This window comes from Danio aesculapii, chromosome 24 (genome assembly GCF_903798145.1).
Source record: "Danio aesculapii chromosome 24, fDanAes4.1, whole genome shotgun sequence".
NCBI lineage: Eukaryota > Metazoa > Chordata > Actinopteri > Cypriniformes > Danionidae > Danio > Danio aesculapii.
This window is the reverse complement of record NC_079458.1, coordinates 226,850-251,785: the sequence shown is the minus strand read 5'-3', so window position 1 is coordinate 251,785 and position 24,936 is coordinate 226,850. Positions and strand designations below refer to the sequence as shown.

The window sequence follows — 24,936 nt, the reverse complement described above, 5'->3', positions numbered from 1 at the left end:
CCATACACCCATTCACACACACACACACTCATACACTACGGCCAGTTTAGTTGATCAATTCCCCTATAGCGCATGTGTTTGGACTGTGGGGGAAACCGGAGCACCCGGAGGAAACCCACACCAACACGGGGAGAACATGCAAACTCCACACAGAAACACCAACTGACCCAGCCGGGACTCGAACCAGAGACCTTCTTGCTGTGATGGCCACAGTGCGACTGAGCCACCATGCCATCCACTATAATAATAATGAATTTAAATAATATAATAAGCAGTTTGCCGTGTCAGTCAGTATAATGGACAAGTAAGATGAGTGAATGTGAATGATAGCGCAAGTCTCGCTCATTAATATTAAATATGCACACCCTTTTTGTCTAATATGTAAATATACCTACACTGTAAAACCCAACAGTCGACTTTATCAAATAAAATGAGTGGAGTTAACTCAAAATTGACTGAAAGTTAACTCTACTCATTTGAAGAGTGTTGATCTCAGTGTTGAAGGTAATGAGTTCATTAAATACCTCATTACTTCAACTCAAATGGAGTAAGTTCACAGTACTCATATTGATCGTTTTTAACTCAAATGATTTGTTTCAATCGGTTTCCTCAAACGGTTTGAGTTGCCTTAACTTATTGTGTCTTACAGTACCCAGTTGGTTTGGGTTCTCTTCATTTATCAGGTTTTACTGTGCTCAAATTGCTTTATTTACTCAAATGGATTAAGTTCACAGTACTCAATATTCGTTTTTGAACTTAAAATGTTTGTTTCAATCGGTTTCCTCAAACGGTTTGAGTTGCCTGAACCCTTTGGGTTTTACAGTGTGAACTAAACTGGCCATAGTGTATTAGTGTGTGTGTTAATGAGACTGTATGGGTTTTTCCCAGAGCTGGATTGCAGCTGGAAGGGCATGCGCTGCGTAAAACCTATGCTGTGAACTTATCCCTGAAATAGAGAATGAAATGTACGATTTAAATAATCTCGCTTTGCCTAGTTCATTCATCTGAATGGAAATAATAAATAAAAGCTCCTTGGTAACTATAAAGTAAAAATGCAGGGTTGTTTTAATCCAATGTTGGGTCAAAAATGAGGAAAATCACTAGTTGGGTCAATAATTCAATACGAATTTTTAAAATTACCCACATTTGACCCAACATTTGGTTTTAAAAGATGTCCCGCATTATTTAATATTAAATTTGACAGTTTTACAGTTGTTTTTGTTTCATTGTGTGGTTAAAAATTGACTTTTTTCATTTTTCTTCTTCATTTCAGGCTTGTAATGAAGACAGAAACACCTCCTTATTGATTTAACAAATGTTCTTGAATTTTTTGACTAGTTTTTTCAGATAATGTGTAGCAGTGTGATGAAAAGTGCTGACTGGAGCAGCAGAGCAGATGTTATCATCAGTCTGAGTGACGGCAGCAACAGCCAATCAGCGCGCGCCTTCAGCAGAGCGATTAGCATAAGTGGGTGTGGTCAGTGCGCTCTTCCAGTGCTGCTGCTCCACATCTCTGTGTTTCAGTGTGTGTGTGTGTGTGTGTGTTTGTGTTTCTGTCTTCATCTTCATCACTGGATTATTCCTGCAGCAGAAGACTAGAAGATTCCGACGACCAACTCACTCATCCAGAGGTGTGTGTTCAGCTCGATCAGTGTGTGTGTGTTCATTCTGTCAGTGCACACAGTGTAGCCTCATCAATGGGTTTATTCGCTGATTAGTGCTGTCCTCCTCGAGCACGGGTTCCTCTGTGTGTGTGTGTGTGTGTTTTCTGCGTGTGTGTTTCTGCTCATGTTTATGTCTGGAACTGAACCCGCGCTAATATTGAATGACACATTTATTCCAGACAGGAATGCTGTGCGCGCTCCCGACGCCACAGATGCGCGCGCAGCATTCCTGACCGGCTCCAGAAACACTCCAGTGACCATATTTGTGTTTCTCTTCTCTCTCTCTGTGTGTGTGTGTGTGTGTGCGTGTGCGTGTGCGTGTGTGTGTGTGTGTGTGTGTGTGTGTGTGTGTTTGGATCTGCTGCTGATCTGATGGACTGCTCCTGGACCCTCTGCCCGGTGAGTGTGTGTGCATGTCTCGTTTATATATATATTTCTTTCTCTATAATCGATGTATTTGGAGTGTGACAGCTGCGCCACGAACATCTGTGTCCTGATTCTGACCTCTCACACACACACACACACACACACACACACACAGCCTGTAATCTGCTGATCTGCTCTGGATTAACAACAACAAAAAACAGCTCAGATTGAAGATCAGATCACTGCATATACGGCTGATTCTAGACCTGTGGGGCATTGGGCATCTTCTAGATAAATCTTGTATTATTTAGATTATTAAAATATGATGAAACTGCTTTGAATAAGAGCACAAATGAGAGCACATAATATTATAACATTATAATAATAACACAACATTATAGAAGATAATTTCTATAAAATAATAATATCAAATTAAAACATATTTTTGTCTGACTCCTCTCCACTTCCTGAATTATTCATTCATCTTCAATATCAGGAACAAAATTCTCATTTATTTTTTGCATGTTTATTTTCCTCATTTAAATAAACATTTGCATGAAACATCTATTGTTTGTATCGTTGTAAATCTATTAATATTTATTTTAAAAACAAACAAAAATATGAAATAGTTTTGATTAATAATACAACTTTATTTCTAAAAATATTAGTTTTTTTAATTATTAACATAATTTATTTTAGTCAGTCTCCGCCTCCTGAATTAGTCATTCATCTTTAATTATCATGGAAAAAATTCTAATTTTCATCTTGTTTTGTATGTTTATTTTACTAATTTACATAAACGTTTTGCATAAAAAATCTATTTTTGTATCATTTGTAAGCCTATTATTATTATTATTATTATTATTAAAAAAAAACGTGATGAAACAGTTTTGAATAATAATAAAATGATATCAAGTTCATTCATTCATTTACTTTTCGGCTTAGTCCCTTTAGTAATCATGGATCGCCACAGCGGAATGAACCGCCAACTATTCCAGCATATGTTTTACACAGCAGATGCCCTTCCAGCTGCAACCCAGCACTGGGAAACACCCATACACACCCATACACTACAGCCAGTTTAGTTGATCAGTTCCCCTATAGCACATGTGTTTGGACTGTGGGGGAAACCGGAGGACCCAGAGGAAACCTGTTATTTAAAAAAAAAAGTTGAAATAAGAACTTAAAGACCTTTTTTTTCATACATTCATACATTATTCATACATCTTCAATTATCATAAACAGAATTAGAATGGTCATTTGTTTGTGTGCATGTGTGTGTTTATTTAAATAAAGATTTGCATGAAACTACTGTTTTTGTATATATGTAAATAATCTTTTATTATTTTTAAAAACAAACAAAACATGATAAAACAGTTATGAATAATACAAATAATCTCAGGTTATTTCTAAAAAATATTAGTTTTTTAAAATATTAACTTCAACTTATTTTTGTCTGTCTCTGCTTCTGAATTATTCATTCATCATCAGTTATTATAAACAGAATTCTAATGTGCATCTTTTATTCATTTAAATAAACATGAAGCATGAAACTTCTGTTTCTTGTATAATTTATAAATGTATTATTATTAAAAACATGTAATGAAGCAGTTTTGAATAATATTAATAATGATATGCAGTCTCCGCCTCCTGAATTATATATTCATCCTCCATTATCATAAACACAGTTCTAATTTTCATTTTTTTTGTTTGTTTATTACTAATTAAATTAAACATTTGCATGAGACATCTATTTTTGTGTATTTCTAAATCAATTATTAATTTAACACAAACAAAAACTCTGATGCAGCAGTTTTATTAATACAAATGCAAGTTTAGTATAAGTAATGTATTATAAGTACAGCATTAGTATTAATGTACTACTGTTAATATATAGATATAGTATAATGTACTAGTATTGATAATGTAATAATCTAGTATTATTTGGTAAATAATACAAGTTAAGGGAGACACGGTGTCTCAGTGGTGTCGTACTGTGGCCTCACAGCAAGAAGGACGCTGGTTCGAGTCCCAGCTGGGTCAGTTTCTGTGTGGAGTTTGCATGTTCTCCTCGTGTTGGCGTGGGTTTCCTCTGGGTGCTCCAGTATCCGGTTTTGCCACAAGTCCAAACACATGCGCTATAGGGGAATTGGGTAGGCTAAATTGTCTGTAGTGTATATGTGTGAATGAGTGGATATGGATGTTTCCCAGTGATGGGTTGCAGCTAGAAGAGCATCCGCTGCTGGAATAGTTGGCGGTTCATTCTGCTGTGGCGACCCCTGATTAATAGAGGAACTAAGCTGAAAAGAAAATGAATGAATGAATAATACAAGTTAAGGGCAACACGGTGGCTCAGTGGTTAGCACTGTGGCCTCACAGCAAGAAGGTCATTGGTTTAAGTCTCGGCTGGGTCAGTGTGTGTTTCTGTGTGGAGTTTGCATGTTCTCCCCGTGTTGGCGTGGGTTTCCTCCGGGTGCTCCGCTTTCCCCCACAGTCCAAACACATGTGCTATAGGGGAACTGATCAACTAAACTGGCCGTAGTGTATGAGTGTGTATAGGTGTTTCCCAGTACTGGGTTGAAGCATGAATGGCATCCGCTGTGTAAAACATATGCTGGAATAGTTGGCGGTTCATTCTGCTGTGGCGACCCCTGATAAATAAGAGACTAAGCCGAAAAGAAAATGAATGAATGGATGAACTTGTAGATCTATGTTTGATTGGCTCTGCCTTCTAAATGATACCTTAATCTTCAATCATTCAATTAATTCATTATGCCGATGAATGGAAGCTTCTGGATGGCTTTATTGAGCATCAATTATAGGAGAGTGTTCAGGATTGATCAGTTCTGCAGTCGAGTTATTTCAGAGGGTCTGATTGATGCCACACAGGTAGATACAGCTGGAATGAGGGTTTTCTGAGCTCCGCCCTTCTTGGTTACCGTTGCTAGGTTTGGCATTCTTCACATAACTCATAGCAATGACTGGAGATTCATGCTGGTCTGTAGACTAAGCTCTTAAAGAGACAGCGCACACATTCATTAATTCACTTTCCTTCAGCTTAGTCCCTCATTCATCAGGGGTCGCCACAGCAGAATGAACCGACAACTATTCCAGCATATGTTTTACACACACACACTCATACATTACGGGCAATTTAGTTGATCAATTCCCCTATAGCGCATGTGTTTGGACTGTGCGGGAAACCGGAGCACCCGGAGGAAACCCACACCAACACAGGGAGAACATGCAAACTCCACACAGAAACACCAACTGACCCAGCCGAGACTCAAACCAGCCACCTTCTTGCTGTGAGGCCACAGTGCGACTGAGCCACTGTGCCATTTACTATAATAATAATGAATTCGCTGCGTTGCCTGCCCATTCTATTCTATTCTATTGTATTATATTATATTATTTTATATTATATTATATTATATTATATTATATTATATTATATTATATTATATTATATTATATTATTTTATATTATATTATATTATATTATTTTATATTATATTATATTATATTATATTATATTATTTTATATTATATTATATTATATTATTTTATATTATATTATATTATTATTATATTATATTATATTATATTATATTATATTATATTATATTATTTTATATTATATTATATTATATTATTTTATATTATATTATATTATTATTATATTATATTATATTATATTATTATTATATTATATTATATTATTATTATATTATTTTATTATATTATTATTATATTATATTATATTATAGTATATTATATTATATTATATTATATTATATTATATTATATTATATTATTTTATTATATTATATTATATTATATTATATTATATTATATTATATTATATTATATTATATTATATTATATTATATTATATTATATTATATTATATTATTATTATATTATATTATATTATATTATATTATATTATATTATATTATATTATATTATATTATATTATTATTATATTATATTATATTATATTATATTATATTATATTATATTATATTATATTATTATTATATTATATTATATTATATTATATTATATTATATTATATTATATTATATTATATTATATTATATTATATTATTTTATATTATATTATATTATATTATATTATATTATATTATTTTATATTATATTATATTATATTATATTATATTATTATTATATTATAATATTTATATTATATTATATTATTATATTATATTATATTATATTATTTTATATTATATTATATTATATTATATTATATTATTATTATATTATAATATTTTATATTATATTATATTATATTATATTATATTATTTTATATTATATTATATTATATTATATTATATTATAATATTTTATATTATATTATATTATATTATATTATATTATATTATATTATTTTATATTATATTATTTATATTATATTATATTATATTATATTATATTATATTATTTTATATTATATTATATTATATTATATTATATTATATTATATTATATTATATTATATTATATTATATTATATTATATTATATTATTTTATATTATATTATTTTATATTATATTATATTATATTATTTTATATTATATTATATTATATTATATTATATTATATTATATTATATTATTTTATATTATATTATTATTATATTATATTATATTATATTATATTATATTATATTATATTATTATTATATTATTATTATATTATATTATTATTATATTATATTATATTATATTATATTATATTATATTATATTATATTATATTATATTATATTATATTATATTATATTATATTATATTATATTATATTATATTATATTATATTATTGAGCAGCTCGTCATTAGTGTTGTTCTCTGAAGATGAAACAGCTTCTGACGCTTCTTCCAGGCTATTTTCGTGCTGTCAAACACAGACGGAGAACATTAATATTGTAAACAGCAGAACTTTGGGAGATGTTTTACATTTCTGTCTCTGTGGGAGGCTCTGCTTCTTCAGTTCTGACTGATTTTCTGATTCTGATGATTATGGTTAGTGGTTTCTATTCGGTTGCTAGGGTGTTGAGTGGTTGCCAGGGTGTTTCTATGGTAAATGGGTGATTTCTGATGTGGTCGCCAGGATGTTCTTAATGCATTTAAATGTGGTTGCTAAGGTATTGCCATGCTGGTGGTTGCCATGCTGTAGTCAGTGGTTGCTAGGGTAGTCTGGGTCAGGTGAAATACCGAATGTTCCTACTCAATCAGGGTAATTCTTTAACATTAGTCTTGTGTTCATATGAATGTGTGTATTGCAATAGTATCTGGATGCAGCTTTTATGATGCAAACTGAGATTGCATCACTCAGCGATGCAATGTCAGTAACATTGCACTCAGTGGAGTGAGTGACGTCACTGTGACGGGTAGGGTTAGGTGTGGGGTTATGTGAGCGCATTAAAAAGCATTGGATGCAGCTCAGATTGCACTGGTCTGCATCCAGACCCCTCTCGTATCTTGAGGCTGTAAATAGATGACTGTGTGTTTATATGAAGCCAATGTCACAGCCAGAGAACATTAATATTGTAAACAGATGAGGAATTTGAGAGATGTTAGTGGTTTCTATGTGGTTGCTAAGGTGTTGAGTGGTTGTCAGGGTGTTGTTATTGTAAATGGATGGTTTCTAATGTGTTCAGAGTGGTTGCCTGGATGTTCTTAATGCATTTAAATGTGGTTGCTAAGGTATTCTGAGTGGTTGCTATGGTGTAGTCAGTGGTTGCTAGGGTAGTCTGGGTCAGGTTAAATACTAAATGTCAATAGTCAATCAGGGTAATTCTTAAATATTAGTCTTGTGTTCATGTAAATGTGTGTATCTTGTGATGGCTGTGTGTGTTTTTATGTACAAAATGTCATCATTAACTCTCCGACGTTCTTTCATCTGTGAACATGAAAGAGGTTGTCTTATTGTCCATATAATGAAAGTCAATGGGACCTAATGCTGTTTATGCCTCAGCAAACGTCTTCAAAGTATTGTGTGTGAAATGAGGACTGTGTTTTCATTTGTGGGTGAACTGTCTCTTTAAGATCTGTCTGTCTTGTTATTGGATATGTTGAGTGTGTGTGTGTGTGTGTGTGTGTGCGCGTGTGTGCGTGTGTGCGTGTGTGTGTAATGGTAAAACTCGTCTGTATTTATCAATATCGATCAGCTCTCCCAGTGTGTCAGTGTTTGTATGCAGCAGCAGGACTGTGTTTTAATGCAACATGCATGACTACTAAAGGAAGATTACAGTGAATTAATAAATCACAGAGCATCAAAGGCCGGCCAGTCAGTGGTGATTTCAGCTCCATTACAGCCGTCTCTGGCCATATCGTCATGGTTTCATCATCTCAGTCGGTGTTTGATCTGAAGCACCCATAAACTCGTCTGTACATCACTGAACATGTGCTGTAAGAGGGAGATTACCAACGTAAAACACTGTAATCACAGCTGAACAACACCCAGACTCAACGCCTTAACAACTGAACTACAACAGAATTCTTGGGTTGTTGCTTAGGTGTTCTGGGCAGTTGTAGTTTGGTTGTTAGGGTGTCACCTTGGGTGATTGTTGCTTGGTTACTGTGGTGTTTTGATTGGTTTCTCGGTGGTTGCTAGGGTCTTAGGCCATGTTACTTTAATGTTTTGTGTGGTTGTTGCTTGGTTGCTATGGTGTTTTAATTGGTTTTAAGGTGGTTGTTAGGATGTTTTGAGTTTTACTTGGTTGTTCTGGGTAGCTGTATTGCTTGTTTAGGGTGTTTTTTGTAGTTGTAGTTTGATTGTTAGGGTGTCTTGGGTGGTTGTTACTTGGTTGCTATGGTGTTTTGATTGCTTTCTAGGTGGTTGCTTGCTAAGGTGTTTTTTGTTGTTACATGGGTGTTCTGGGTAGTTATAGTTTGTTTGGGGTGTTTTAAGTGGTTGTAGTTTGGTTGTTAGGGTATTTTGGGTTGTTGTTGTTAGGTAACTATGGTGCTTTGAGTGGTTTCTATGTGGTTGTTATGTTTTTTGTTTGCTACTTGAGTGTTTTTGCTAGTTGGTTACTGTGATTTGGTAAGTTTATTTCATAGGTTGTTATAGTGTTTTGGGTTGTTATAATTTGGTTGCAACTTGCTGGAGTGTTTTGAGTGCTCGTAGTTTGATTGTTAGGGTGTTTTGGGTGCTTGTAGTTTGGTTGTTAGGGTGTTTTGGGGGCTTGTAGTTTGGTTGTTAAGGTGTTTTGGGTGCTTGTATTTTGGTTGTTAGGGTGTTTTGAGTGCTCGTAGTTTGATTGTTAGGGTGTTTTGGGTGCTTGTATTTTGGTTGTTAGGGTGTTTTGGGGGCTTGTAGTTTGGTTGTTAAGGTGTTTTGGGTGGTCGTATTTTGGTTGTTAGTGTGATTTGGGTGCTTGTATTTTGGTTGTTAGGGTGTTTTGGGTGTTTGTAGTTCGGTTGTTAGTGACTACTCTTGTTTTCTCTCAGGTTTGTCTTCATTGCACTCTTCTTTCCCACTTCGCCTGATGTTTTGCAGTGAAGTTATGATCTCTGGTCCACCATCAGGCAGGATCTCCTTAATAATTACTGTCAGTAATGACTGACTCTACATATTGACCTTGTGTTTGTAACTCACACTGAAGAATGAGACGTCGGCTGTGAAAACCCTTTTCTGAAGCACTCACAGGCAGTCACACGTCACTCTTATATAATGGATAAGAGTTTCAGACTGCTGGAGAATAAAAGCCTCCTCATTCCTACACTGAACACGCTGTGATCGCTCTCACTGACTGCTCATTAGCTGAGTACACTACTTTCCCTAAATATACATTCTTTTATTCAGCATAGACGTACTGAACTGAGCAAAAGTGTAAAGACATTTATTACTTGAAGAAACTTAATTTCTACTTGAAGCATGCTAACAACATGCATCATTATGCTAGAAACATGCAAATTACAACAATAACAACAACAATAAAAATAACATGCTAATCAATGCTAAAATCATGAGAACATGCTCATTCATACTAGTAGCATACGAACATTATCCTACTTAGTGCTAAAATCCTGATAGCAAGACCTTAATTCATACTTAAAACATGCTATTTGTACAATAAGAGGTAATATGATAATTCACACTAGACAATTCATGCACAAATTATGTTAACATGCTAAATTCTCACTAAAACATGGTAACAGCATGCTAATTCATGGAAAAAAATATGTTAACATGCTAATTCATACCAGAAACATGATAGCAAATGCTAATTCATACTAGAAACATCCTAGTAACATGCTAATTCATGCACAAAATATGCTAACATGCTAATTCATGCAAAAATATATACAAAGATTCTAATTCACACTAGAAGCAGGATGGAAAATGCTAATTCGTATTAGGGACATCCTAGTAACTTGCTAATTCATGCACATATTATGCATTACTAGGATGTTTCTAGTATGAATTAGCGTTTGCTATCATGTTTCTGGTTTGAATTAGCATGTTAACATATTTTTTCCATGAATTAGCATGATGTTACCATGTTTTAGTGTGAATTTTGCATGTTAACATAATTTGTGCATGAATTGTCTATTATGCTAACATGCTAATTCACACTAAACATTTCATGCACAAATCATGTTAACATCCTAATTCACACTGGAAACATGCTAATTCATGCTAGAAACATGGCAGTATAATGTTAATTCATGCACAAATTGTTAACATGCTAATTCACACTAACATGCAAATTCATGTTAAATCATACCAGAAACATGTTAACAACATGATAATTCATGGAAAAAATATGCTAACATGCTAATTTATACCAGAAACATGATAGCAAATGCTAATTCTGACTAGAAACATCCTAGTAACATGCTAATTCATACTAGAAACATGATAACAAATAATTTATACTAAAAACATCCTAGTAACATGTTAATTCATGCTAAAATCATGATAGCTGCAATGCTAATTTATACTAGGAACATGATAGTAAAATGTTAATTCATGCAAAAATTATGTTAACATGCTAATTGACACTAAAACATGCTTATTCATATTAGAAACATGTTAATAACATGTTAATTAATGCAAAAATAATGTTCACATGCTAATCCATACCAAAACCATGATAGCGACATGCTAATTCATGCTAGAAACATGCTAGTATAATGTTAATAATGTTAATTCATGCACAAATTATGTTAACATGCTAATACACACTAGAAACATGCGAATTCATTCTAGAAACATCCTAGTAACATGCTAATTCATGCACAAATTATGCTACCATTCTAATTCACACCAAAATTTAAGTTATGTTAAACAATAACTGGGAAATATTAGAAAAATAATACAAATTTCACTGCAGGGGGAATAATTTGAGAAGCGAGCTCTGACTGTGTCAGTTGTTTCCAGTATAGTGAATGGACAGAGTAACGCCAGGCTCGTCTTTACTGGTACGCTGATTCTCAGGACACACATCAGTTGTACAGTAAGAGCTGCTGTGTGTCGTGTTGAGTTCGTTTAAGAAGCTCCAGATTACGGCTAATCGACCCGTCTGACATCCACAACCCAGCCGAGCAGCAAATGAGTTCCCTCACACACACTCGCTCTGCTTCCACAGGATAATTAGTGTATGAAGAGGTGTGTGTTAGTCAAGCTGAACCTGAAGAGCAGCAGCCAATCACAGCCAGAGGGCCACCAGTGATTGACAGCTGAGGGAAATCAAAATGTGTGTGTGTGTGGTGTGTGTGTGTGTGTGTGTGTGTGTGTGTGTGTGCGTGACATAACACAATGACACAGGAAATAGACAGCACAGGCTGTACGGTATAAAAACAATAGAAACCAATGGAATGTCCCCACAATTCACAAAAACCAACGTATGTGTAAGTGTATTTGTCAGTCTTTGTGTGTGTCTGACTTTGTGTGTGTGTGTGTCCTTGTGCAGGTGCATGATGGGAAGGGCAGGCTTCATCAACATGCACAGCAGACAGCAGCACTGCACGAGAAACACACACACACAGAGTCCAGCATTAGAGCAGCAGCAGCGGCACCTGATGTGTGTGTGTGTGTGTGTATGTGTGTGTGTCTTCACTATTTTCACACCAGAGGAACTTTTCAATACACAACACAGTTATATTACACATTATTATTAAGGAGTGGGCCAACATGGTGTTTCATTGGTTAGCACTGTGGCCTCACAGCAAGAAGGTCTCTGGTTTGAGTCTCGGCTGGGTCAGTTGATGTTTCTGTGTGGAGTTTGCATGTTCTCCCCGTGTTGGTGTGGGTTTCCTCCGGGTGCTCCGGTTTCCCCCACAGTCCAAACACATGCGCTATAGGGGAATTGATCAACTGAATTAGCCGTAGCGTATGAATGTGTGTGTGAATGTGTGTGTGTGTGTATGGGTGTTTCCAAGTACTGGGTTGTGGCTGGAAGGGCATCCGCTGTGTAAAACATATGCTGGAATAGTTGTCAGTTCATTCCACTGTGGTGACCCCTGATGAATAAAGGGACTAAGCTGAAAGAAAATGAATGAATGAATGTGTTCTGAAGCTTTCTGTTTAATATATTAATGCAGATTTTGGTGTGTGTGTGCGTGTGTGTGTGTGTGTGTGTGTGCGTGTGTGTGTGCGTGTGTGTGTGTGTGTGTGTTTGAGATGAATACACTGAGCTGTAGATATTAGTGATGAGTCAGCAGTTGCTTTAACCCCGTGTGTGCCGCATTGATCTGATTTGAACTCACACACACACACACACACACACACACACACACTCACACCGGCACCAGTGACCGAGGGGAGCAGCGCGAGACACCGGTGAGTTTACACTCCTTTTCGGCGAGACTCAGGTCAGACTGCAGTGTGTGTGTGTGTGTGTGTGATGCGCAGGGTGAGTGTGTGTGAGTGTGTGTATCTGCAGTCAGTCAGTCTCCGCGCACCGGGAAGCAGCAGCAGCAGCATCAGAGCCGGTAAACAGCCGTTCATTTCGCTTCAGCGTGTGTGTGACGGTAAACTACAGTATCATTTTGTGTGTGTGTGTGTGCGTGTGTGTGTGTGTGCGTGTGTGTGTGTGTGTGTGTGCGTGTGTGTGTCCTTCATGTGCGTCCGCCATGCATAACTAGAACAGAGATGGAGTTATCTGTGTGTAATTTGACAGTCATCACACACACACACACACACACACACGCACACACATGCGCGTGGCGGTGTGTAAATCAGCATGACTGCAGTGTGTGTCGTTAATGTTATCTCGCTTGTATTATGGTTGTGTTTCCGCGGTGTCACGTGATGATGGGAGTTTGTGAAGTTCGCCGCCGGTACCGGGCCGGTTTATGTGCTTCTGCAATGCGGTGGGTGTGGCCTGCGCGTGCACGCGGTCTGGCGCCGTGACGTCACGCAGGGCGCGCGGACACAGAAACACATCAGAGTCTGAGGGTCTTTCTGTCGTAATGATTGAAGAGCAGCAGCAGATCATGAGCTGAAGCGCCAGAGTCACTCAGAGAGACGCAGGAGCGGTACTGGGCTCATTCAGCCTCTGTAGAAGCACATCTGAGCAGTTACAGTCATGCTAGGACAGTTATTCATGCTGAAAGCTCTGCTGCTGCTGTTCTTCATCCTGCTCTCCACTGTACTGATGATGAGGATGATGTGTGTGTGTGTTTGAGTTATAATTGAGTTTTATTACAGCCGAGTGTTTGATTGAGACAAGCTCATGAATGTGTGTGACTGTGTATTATGGATCTTTATGAGAATGTGTGTGTGTTTGTGCGTGTGTGTGTGTGTGTATGGCAGGGGTGTATGTTATGGATCTTCTAAGAGAATTTCTGTGCGTGTGTGTGTGTGTGTGTGTGTTTGTGTGTGGGTGTGTTCAGTATTTTCACAAGTGTGTGTGTGTTTAGGATCTTCATGAGAATGTGTGTGTGTGCATGTATTATTGATCTTGACAAGAGAGAGAAAGAGTGAGTGAGAGAGAGAGAGAGAGTCTGTGTGTGTGAGAGCGCATAATATTGATCTTGATGAGTGTGTGTGTGTGTGTCTGTTAAAATGTTCCTAAAAATGTGTGTGTTTGTATGATATGGATATTTATGAGAATGTGTGTGTTCTGGATCTTCATGAGCGGGTGTGTGTGTGTGTAATTCCTGACACTGCAGTTGTGAAGGTCAGTCTGAGCAGCTGATGGTGATTTTACAGTGTGTGTGTGTGTGTGTGTGTGTGTGTGTGTGTGTGTGTGTGTGTGTGTGTGTGAAGCTGATGCTGTGTCTGATGACCTCTACTGTTCTGGACATTCATGATCATAAACGTGTGTGTACATGATAGCAGGTGTGTGTGTGTGTGTGTGTGTGTGTGTATGATGTCTGTCAGGAAAATGATCCATCACGTCATTCAGATGAATGTGGGTCAGAGGTTTATCTGCTGCTCAGAGGATGAGGATTTACTGTCTGTGTGAGTGTGTGTGTGTGTCTGTGAGAGAGAGAAAGTGTGTGTATGTGTGCCTGAGTTGTGTATGTGTGCGTGTAGGATTGATTGTGTGTGTGTGTGTGTGTGTATGCATGTGTCTGTTTGTAAAAGTGAAAGAGTGTGTGTGTGTGTGTATACAGTATGTGTCTGACCTGTGTATGTGTGTGTGTTTTAGCACCATAGACAGCAGCAGTGTGTGTGTGTGTGTGTGTGTGTGCCTGTATGTTTGTTTCAGAACCTGGACAACAGCAGTGTGTGTCTCTGCGTGTGTATGTTTGTGTTTTCAGCACCATGGACAGCAGTGTGTGTGTGTGTGTGTGTGTGTGTGTGTGTGTGTGTGTGTGTGTGTGTACAAGTTTTTGTGACATATCAGGACACTAATCTGTATAATAACACCGGTATTACAGACGATGGTGAATTATGAGGACATTGATGACGTCCTCATTTCTCCAAAAGCTTCCAAATCCCACAGAATGAGTTTATTCAGAGAGAAAGCTGTCCTCAGTGTCTGGTGAGGGTGGGGTTTAGGGGTAGGGTGGGGTTAGGGCGATACAAAATACAGTTTCTACAGTAGAAACACAGTGGACACCTATGGAATGTCCCCACAGTTCACAAAAACAAACCTGTGTATGTGTTTCAGCACCATGGACAGCAGCTGTGTGTGTGTGTGTGTGTGTGTGTCCTCCTGAGGTCTTCTACTTCAGCTCTCTGTGCTCCACATTCATCGTTCCAGCATGTTCAGCTCACAGTGAAGATCTTCAGCAGGAGTCTTCAGTTCTTTCACACACTTCACCACAGAATCAGGAGAATGGAGGCTAATTACAGACGAGCACGAGATCAGTCACACCCCTGACAGAGTCTGACGCCAAGCTTCTGTTCAGATGGAAATAAGAGCTGACAAATCTGCTGTTCCACTATGATGCCTCTTGGGGCGTCACGGTGGCTCAGGGGTTAGCACTGTGGCCTCACAGCAAGAAGGTGGCTGGTTTGAGTCCCGGCTGGGTCAGTTGGTGTTTCTGTGTGGAGTTTGCATGTTCTCCCCGTGTTGGTGTGGGTTTCCTCCGGGTGCTCCAGTTTCCCCCACAGTCCAAACACATGCACTATAGGGGAATTGATCAACTAAACTGGCCGTAGTGTATGAGTGTGTGTGTGTGTGTGTGTGAATGAGTGTGTGAATGTGTGTGTATCCAGTACTGGGTTGCAGCTAGAAGGGCATCCTCTGTGTGAAACATATGCTGGAATAGTTGGCAGTTCATTCCACTGTGAAGCCAAAGGAAAATGAATGAATGATTGATTTCATCATGATTACTTTAATGTGGTTAGATGTTTTTAGTTATTATCAACAATATTTTGTAATGTTTCCTATTTGTACACTGTAATAGTGTGTAAATATTGGACTTTGTAAGCAGCATAAATGACATGGAATTATTCTTGGGCGGTATCCAAATGTTGATAGCGTCAAACCTCCTCGGTATCCGGTATTACCGTGCATAATAAAGAAAAGATGATGTAAGGCTCAGACAGCGTCACCAAACTGTTGGCTTGTGCCTAAACCATTCAGAAACTGAATACCGGATATGCAACCTTACCGTATATGGACCTTAGTACACTCTCTCTCATTCACACACATACATACATACACACACACACACACAAACATACACACACACACATACACACACACACAGACAGCACCAAGTCAGCGACGCACAGCATCATGCTCTCTATCATTCACACACATACATACACACACACACACACACATATACAGCTGGCTGTTGTTAGACCGCCGCTCCTGTTCATATTACACCAGAGTTACCGACCGCTCCTGCGCTTTATTCAGAAATGTATTCCCGCACTGAAAGAAATCTGGTCGGCTCCAGCGGTACAGCAGCGGTAATGCAGACCTCTAGATCATATTAGCCAAACTGCAGAGGTTGTGTTCTTTTTCCAGACCAGGTCACTTGGTGCACGCCTCGCCATCTTACCTCACCTCTCTCTCCTCCACACTGTCCTGATGATCACGCACACACATTTATAGGCATTAAATAAATCATATCTAATATTTAATACTGCTCTCCTTTATAAGTGCATAGTTTTTTATGACGGTATAACGGTATTTAAACTGACACCGTTGCTGTTTTTAGATCCTGCAGTATACCATATTACCATATTACCGCCCAAGCCTACATGCAGTAGTACTACAGTAATGAGAGCATGTGTGTGATTATTGTTATGATGTAATATGATGGATGTTTTTACCTTTATTATAAACTGGAGCAGAATATAAATCATCTGAAGTGAAATTATGATCATCATTTTAGGCTGAGACTGGTTTTGTCTTATTAAATCTGTAATTATTGTTATTATTTCACTGTTTTTAGTTGCTTTTGAGTCATTTGGGGTTTAATTTTTGCAACTGTTGACATTTTTAATCCGTGTGTGTGTAATCTAAATTAATCTAAGTGGAATGTAGGGTTTATTCTAGAGCTCTAATGGGGATATTTCTAGATGAATTCAGCTCTGTGACTGGGTGTGTGTGTCTTTGAGTCATTATGAGCTTCATTCACAGATCGGTCTTCTCATTCTAGCTCTGAGTGTGTGCGTGTGTAAGAGAGAGTGTAAGCGTGTGTGCTGTGGGGGATATGTGTGTGAAAGAAAGAGGAAGAAAGGGTGTGTGTGTATGTTTTTGTGTTGTGGTGTGGGATAGGTGAGAGTCTGAGGTGTGTGTATTTATTTGTGTGTGTGTGTATATGTGAATGTATGGGAAAAGAGAAAGGGTGTGTGAGAGAGAGAGAGTGTGTGTGTGTGAATGTGTCTGCTGGACTCATGAATAATGCATCAGGGGTCATTTATCTGCTTTGTGTGTGTGTGTGTGTGTGCAGCATCTGCTCTGGTGTGTTGTTTCTCTTCTGGTGCTGTAGATCAGGGTTTGTGTGTGTGTGTGTGTGTGTGTGTGTGTGTGTGTGTGTGTGTGTGTGTGTGTGCAGCATCTGCTCTGGTGTGTAGTGTTTCTTCTGGTGCTGTAGATCAGGGTTTGTGTGTGTCTGACTGATGCGGAAGCTCTTTAACACACTTCTGCATCGGAGCAGCTGATTGGCTGAGAGCCGTCGGCAGAGACACTGAGACCAGAATTAGTCAGAATTATTAGCCCCCCTTACATTTAGTTTTCTTGTTTAAATATTTCCCAAATGATGTTTCACAGAGCAAGGAAATTTTCACAGTATGTCTGATAATATTTTTTCTTCTAGAGAGAGTCTTATTTGTTTTATTTTGGCTAGAATAAAAGCAGTTTTTAATTTTTAAACACCATTTTAAGGTCAATATTATTAACCCCCTTATTCAATTCAATTCAGTTCCGCTTTATTTGTATAGCGCTTTTACAATGTAGATTGTGTCATAGTAAATGTAAACAGTGCAGTTCAGTTTACAGTGTTTAATTCAGTTCAGTTTAGCTCAGTTCAGTGTGGTTTCATCACACTCAAAGGCACACAATGCTTAGCTCAATCACTCACATGCTCGCTCACTCAATCACACACGCACGCACGCACGCACGCACGCACGCACGCACGCATGCACGCACACACACACGCACACACACACATACACAGTTGTTGAAATATGTCGTTATTTCTTTCCATGTTGCTATGCAATTAAAAGCCAGTTTTTGGTTATATTTAAGGTTGTTTTTAGGTAGTGTTGTTATGCAGTTGTTGAAATATGTTAGGTGTAATAGGTGATCCTTTCTGTGTTGCTAGGGTGTTGCTATGCAGTTGATATGCTGTCATGATCTTGTGTTGCCTGTTGTTTGTTTATAAAATGTATTTTGGGTGTTGCTAGGCTGTTGCTAAGCAGATAATATAGTGTTGTGATTTTGTGTTGCCAGGCGTTTGTTTATATAGTGTATTTTGGGCGTTGCTAGGGTGTTGCTATGCAGTAAATATGCTGTTGTGATCTTGTGTTGCTTGGTGGTTGTTTTCAAAGTGTATTTGGGTGTGGCTAGGGTGTTGCTAAGCAGATAATATAGTGTTGTGATTTTGTGTTGCCTGGTGTTTGTTTTTATAGTGTGTTTTGGCCGTTGCTGGGGTGTTGCTATGCAGTAAATATGCTGTTGTGATCTTGTGTTGCTTGGTGGTTGTTTTTAAAGTGTATTTGAGTGTGGCTAGGGTGTTGCTATGCAGTAAATAAAGCTCATTTATGGTCACTTTAATGTGTTTTAGGTGGTTTTACCCAAACAGATTTACATATACAACATATAGTGTGGTTGCCAGGGTGTTGCTATGCACTCACTGCATGAGTGATGGCTGTCAATCAAATTGCAGTGTTTGATCTTGAATAACAGAGATGTTTGCAGCAGACGGCGAGACACTCACACACATCTCTGGATATCTCTTTCATATTTCAATCCTCCAGACGCCGCAGAAGCTCAAACGCATGCTGACATCTGTTCCACATGAGCAAACACAGAGCGTTCAGCCTCGGCCTGTGAGAGAAACATTTCCACACACTGTGAATCAAATCTGGATTATTAGCCAATGTTGCTAATGAGTCACGGCTTTAATTAGAGGACAGGAGCTGAATCTGCTGGAGGCTTTCAGCTGAGCTCAAAACATTTCATCAGATATCAGCCCGTGTTTTGAAGATTCTGTTTTTAACTTGGATCTGAATGAAATGTGCGTGGTGTCGACGTGTTTGCCTGTGCAAAACCCACCATTATGAGACAAGCAACATGCAGCTGGTTTCCAGGGTGTTGCTATGTGGTTACTAGGGTGATCTAGGTTGCTAGGTTGTTACTGGTTGATAGTTTTTCATACACACTTACTTTCTGTGGTGTTCTGTGTGGTTCTTGCTGTGTTTTAGCATGGTTTCCAGGGTGTTGCTATGTAGTTAAGTTGCCAGTTGACAGACAACATTATTATGTTGTTGTCAAGATGTTTCACCCATGTTGCTAAGGTGTCCTAAATAGGGTCTAGTGCGTTTTGGGGTGTTGCTTTGCATTTCATACTAAGTTTTCTTTAATTGTTAAGTGTTTTTATTGTGTTACTAGGTGGTTGCTAGGGTGTTGCAGTGTAATTGCTAAGGTGTTATAGGTGTTTTTTTAGTGTATTTCTTCGTGGTTGCCAGGGTGTTGCTATGCATTTGAGTGATATGTGTTAGAGTGTTAAGTGTTTTTGTTGTGTTACTAGGTGGTTGCTAGGGTCTTGCTGTGCAATTGCTAAGGTGTTCTAGGTGGCTTTTAATGTATTCCTTTGTGGTTGCCAGGGTGTTGCTATGCATTTAAATAATATGTGTTCTTAAAGTGTTGTTTTTTCATTGTGTTACTAGGGAGTTGTAACTACTAGGGAGTAGCAACTTTTTGTGCGGTTGCTAAGGTGTTCTGGGTGCTTTCTAGTGTGTTCCTTGTTAGTTGCTAGGGTGTTTATGCATTTGATATTGTTCTTAAAGTGCTGTGTTACTAGGGGCTTTCTTGGTAGTTGCTGTGCAGTTGCTAAGATGTTCTATGTTGGTTCTAGCGTGTACCTTGGCGGTTGCTGGTGTGTTGCTATGCATTTAAGAACATGATAATGTGTTCTTAAAGTGTTATGTGGTTGTGTGTCACTAGGTGGTTGCTAGGGTGATGCAGTACAGTTGCTAAGGGACTTTTGGTAGCATCTAGTGTATTCATTAGTGGTGTTGCTATCCATTTGTTAATATATGTTGTTTTTTTATTATGTCACTAGGTGGTTGCTAGGGTGCTGCAGAGCAGTTGCTAGGGGGTTCTAGGTGGCTTTTAGTTTGTTTCCGATTGTTGCCAGGGTGTTGCTATGCCTTTGATTATATGTGTCGTGCTTTTTTATTTATCACTAGGTGATTGCTAAGGTGTTGTAGTGCAGTTGCTAAGGTGTTGTAGGTGGATTCTACTGTGTTCCTTGTTAGTTGCCGGGATGTTTCTATACATTTGATATTGTTCTTAAAGTTCTATGTTTTTTATTGTGTTGCTAGGTGGTTGCTAGGGTGTTGCTGTGCAGTTGCCAGGGTGTTCTAGGTGGCTTTTAATGTATTCCTTTGTGGTTGCCAGGGTGTTGCTATACATTTAAATAATATGTGTTCTTAAAGTGTTGTGTTTTTTTATTGTGTTACTTGGTGGTTACTAGGGAGTTGCTGTGCAGTTTCTAAGATGTTCTATGTTGGTCCTATTAAGTACCTTGGTGGTTGCCGATGTGTTGCTATGCATTTGAGAACATGATAATGTGTTCTTGAAGTGTTATGTGGTTGTGTGTCACTAGGTGGTTGCTAGGGTGATGCAGCACAGTTGCTAAGGGGCTTTCGGTAGCATCTAGTGTATTTATTGGTGGCTGCCAGGATGTTGCTATCCATTTGATAATATATGTTGTTTTTTTATTGTGTCACTAGGTGGTTGCTAAGGTGTTGCAGGGCAGTTGCTTGGGGGTTCTAGGTGGTCTTTAGTTTGTTCCTCGATTGTTGCCAGGGTGTTGCTATGCCTTTGATAATATGTATTGTGCGTTTTTATTTATTTCTAGGTGGTTGTTAAAGTGTTACAGCACAGTTGCTAAGGTGTTCTAGGTGAGTTCTAATGTGTTCCTTAGTTGCCAGGGTGTTTCTATGCATTTGATATTGTTCTTAAAGTTCTATGTTTTTTATTGTGTTGCTAGGTGGTTGCTAGGGTTTTGCTGTGCAGTTGCTTAGGTGTTCTAGGTGGGTTCTAATGTGTTCCTTGTTAATTGTCGGGGTGTTTCTATGCATTTGATATTGTTCTTAAAGTTCTATGTTTTTTATTGTGCTACTTTGTGGTTGCTAGGGACTTGCTGTGCAGTTGCTAAGATGTTCAATGTTGGTTCTATTAAGTACCTTGGTGGTTGCTGGTGTGTTGCTATGCATTTGGTGATATGATAATGTGTTCTTGAAGTGTTATGTGGTTGTCACTAGGTGGTTGCTAGGGTGTTGCAGTACAGTGATATAGGTTGCTTTAGGTGACTTATAGTGTATACATTGGTGGTTGCCAGGGTGTTGCTATACATTTGATAATGAGTTTTTTTTACTAGATGGTTGCTAGGGTGTTGCAGAGCAGTTGCTAGGGGGTTCTAGGTGGCTTTTTGTTTGTTTCTCAATTGTTGCCAGAGTGTTGCTATGCCTTTGATGATATGTGTTGTGCTTTTTTTATTGTGTTACTAGATCGTTGCTAGGGTGTTGCAGCGCAGTTGCTAAGTGGTTCTAAGTGGCTTCTAGTCTATTCTTTTGTGGTTGCCAAGGTGTTGCTATTTATTTAATAATGTGTGTTTTTTAATTTTTTACTATGTGGTTGCTAGGGTGTTCAGTCACTAAGGTGTTGTGGTTTATTTTTAGTGTTTGTCAGTTACAGAACCCTTAAAATGTAGTCTGAAGAGCATCTCACACACACACACACACACACACACAAACACACACACACACACTGTTCAGCACTGATTGTTCATTCAGCTCACGCAGGACAATCTCAGATCACACACACACACACACACACACACACACACACACGCGCGCGCCCGCACACACACACACGCTGGAGTCTCAGTGGCGAATCTATATTTGTCCTCTTCCACAGAGAAATGAAAGAGGCATTCTAATGAAGGACAGGAAACGCAGCGTCTGGCTTCCTGTTTGCTGTGTTTGATGTGGCGTCAGATGTGATGAAGAGCTTTCATCTTCCTCACTTTCTCTTCTTTGATCTTTGCGTCTGTCTCCTACAAAAGATATAAAAACATCTCAACTTCACCTTCTTCATTCCTGCGTATCTCAGTTTTCCCATAATGCCCTCCATTAATATTCATGATCATGTAGATTCATCCTTCATTATGCGCATATGCAGATCTGCACCCGGGAGTCAGAGCGAAATATTATGAATATTAAATTAAGCTTATCTGATGCTATTTTTGAACAATCCTTTAATTGAGAATACTCCACAATCTCATGTATGACTTTGTTTTCATTTTAAAGGAAAACAACAACAACACAGAGAAAAGACACAGGTTGCTTTAGTTAGTACCAGTTATTAGAGATAGTAAAACAGGAAGAAATATGTGAAATTACAGATCATCTGATGGTGTTTTTAACACTCACATTCATATTTGCGTTCAAATTGAAAGATCAGAGCCCAAAGTTCAACACTGAGGTCAAAGATCACCTGGAGATGCAGGAGGTTTTCATTCATTCATTCCATCATTTTCTTTTCGGCTTAGTCCCTTTATTAATCAGGGGTCGCCACAGAATGAACTGCCAACTTATCCAGCATGTTTTACGTAGCTGATACCCTTCCAGCTGCAACCCAGTACTGGGAAACATCCACACACACTCATTCATACACTACGGCCAGTTTAATTGATCAGTTCCCCTATAGCACATGTGTTTGGACTGTGGGGGAAACCGGAGCACCCGGAGGAAACCCACACCAACACGGGGAGAACATGCAAACTCCACACAGAAACACCAACTGACCCAGCCGGGACTCAAACCAGAGACCTTCTTGCTGTGAGGCGATTGTGCTTAAATTTTATTTAAAAGAATTAAATATCTCTGTCATGGAGATTCAGTGGTATGTGTTAATAAAATCAGTATAATATGTGTTTCTGAGCATGTAAATTGCCGGTCATTGGATTTTCACTGTCACACATGACAAAACCCACATAACAAAATATCTCTGGCCCACACAACCAGCTTTTGCGCACATGCGCACACACATGCGCTATAGGAGAATTGATCTACTAAATTAGCCGTAGTGTGTATGGGTGTTTTCCAGTACTGGGTTGCGGCTAGAAGTGCATCCACTGTGTAAAACATGTGCTGGAATATTTGGTGGTTCATTCCGCTGTGGCGACCCCTGATGAATAAAGGCACTAAGCCGAAGGAGAATGAATGAATGGGGTAAATATTTCCTTATGGACATCTAGTTATAAAAACTGCTGCATGTTTACATGTTTGAGCTAAAGTCTTGTGGTGTAACTGTCTCAAGCGTTGTATAATGAATTTGCAGCTCTTATAAATTAAGAAGAAAACAGTAAAATCATTAATAAATACCTCTAATTTTACAAGTGGCTCTTTTAGTGAATGTTAATCATGTCTTCATCCACATATTTCTAAAAACGTAGAAACTTGGTAGGTTTTGAGACTGAAAGCCATCTCATCTGCTGTGACACCGTCTGCTAATTTTAAATCAGGCAATTACAGGACAACTTTAATTAGTTGAAGGACCTCATTCATGACCTGCACATCTTCAGTTTTATCTCTCAGAACGTTTCACATATTTTAAATGGTCAAAACACGGCAAAGAAGATTCCTTGGTAGTGTTCACTTCCAGTATAACATCACTCGGCATCGAATATCTGTGTGTGGCGTCACAATTATTCACCCTACTGTTCAAGATTAATTCATTTATATTCTCCCCAATTTCTGTTTATCAGAGAGCAGATTTCTCCAACACATCTCTAATCATAACAGTGTTAATAACTCATCTCTAATAACTGATGTCTTTTCTCTTCATCATGATGACAGCACATAATATTAGACTAGATATTCTTCAAGACACTAGTATTCAGCTTAAAGTGACATTTAAAGGCTTCACTAGGGTAATTAGGGTAAAGTTAGGGTAATTGGGCAAGTCATTGTATAACAGTGGTTTATTCTGAAGACAATCCAACACTAATATTGCTGAAGGGGTTAATAATATTGACCTTAAAATGGCTTTAAAACTATTAAAAACTGCTTTTATTCTAGCTGAAATAAAGCAAATAAGACTTTCTCCAGAAGAAACAATATTAGAGGAAATACTGTGATAATTTCACTTGGCAAATGTGAGTTATTCTTGTCTTCTGCTGTGTTTATTATGGTCTGCTCTGCTCACAGTTTGATCTGAAATGACGACAGAGCCAGAGGGTAAACCAGAGCAGCAGGGGGCGTGTGCGGCTCCGCCCCATTCAGCCCCACCCCTCGACAACCAGCTTCCTCCTGCCGCCGCCCACAGCACACCTGTGAAGAAGGAACAGGTAACATCTGCACGTTTCTCCACCTCAACACTCTGAAGCGGATGTTTTTAACATCTCTACACTAAGATAAACACAAGACAGTCCATGATTATAGTCAGTATGATCTACAGTCACGCTTTCCTCTATGATGAGAATGAATGAATGATTATGTAATATTAGCATGGCCTGTCTGCCTGTGTGTGTGTGTGTGTGTGTTTCAGGCTGGGGAGCGTGAGGTGGGCGGAGTCCCGCAGGGGAAACCCAATCAGCTTTCAGCAGAGGACGACGGCTCCTCCCACTGGTCGTCCTCCAGTAAACTGAACCGATCGCCTGCCAAGATCAGCAAGAAACCCAAAAACATGCAGTGCAAGATCACACTGCTGGACGGCTCCGACTACACCTGCGTGGTGGAGGTGACAACACACACACACACACATGCAGATGCACA

The 24,936-nt window shown here is 38.2% G+C and overlaps 1 protein-coding gene across 1 annotated transcript in view; it reads left to right on the top strand.

Annotated features, from left to right (window-relative positions):
- Window positions 1-12,919: 12,919 nt before the first annotated feature.
- The window catches only part of LOC130218902 (band 4.1-like protein 3), a 42,730-nt gene continuing 30,713 nt past the window's right edge, over window positions 12,920-24,936 (top strand). The window contains exons 1-3 of the mRNA XM_056451221.1: window positions 12,920-13,004; window positions 24,370-24,509; window positions 24,710-24,901. Coding sequence (XP_056307196.1) covers window positions 24,381-24,509; window positions 24,710-24,901 — 321 coding nt within the window. The 5' untranslated portion in view covers window positions 12,920-13,004; window positions 24,370-24,380. The remainder of the gene's footprint in view (window positions 13,005-24,369; window positions 24,510-24,709; window positions 24,902-24,936) is intronic.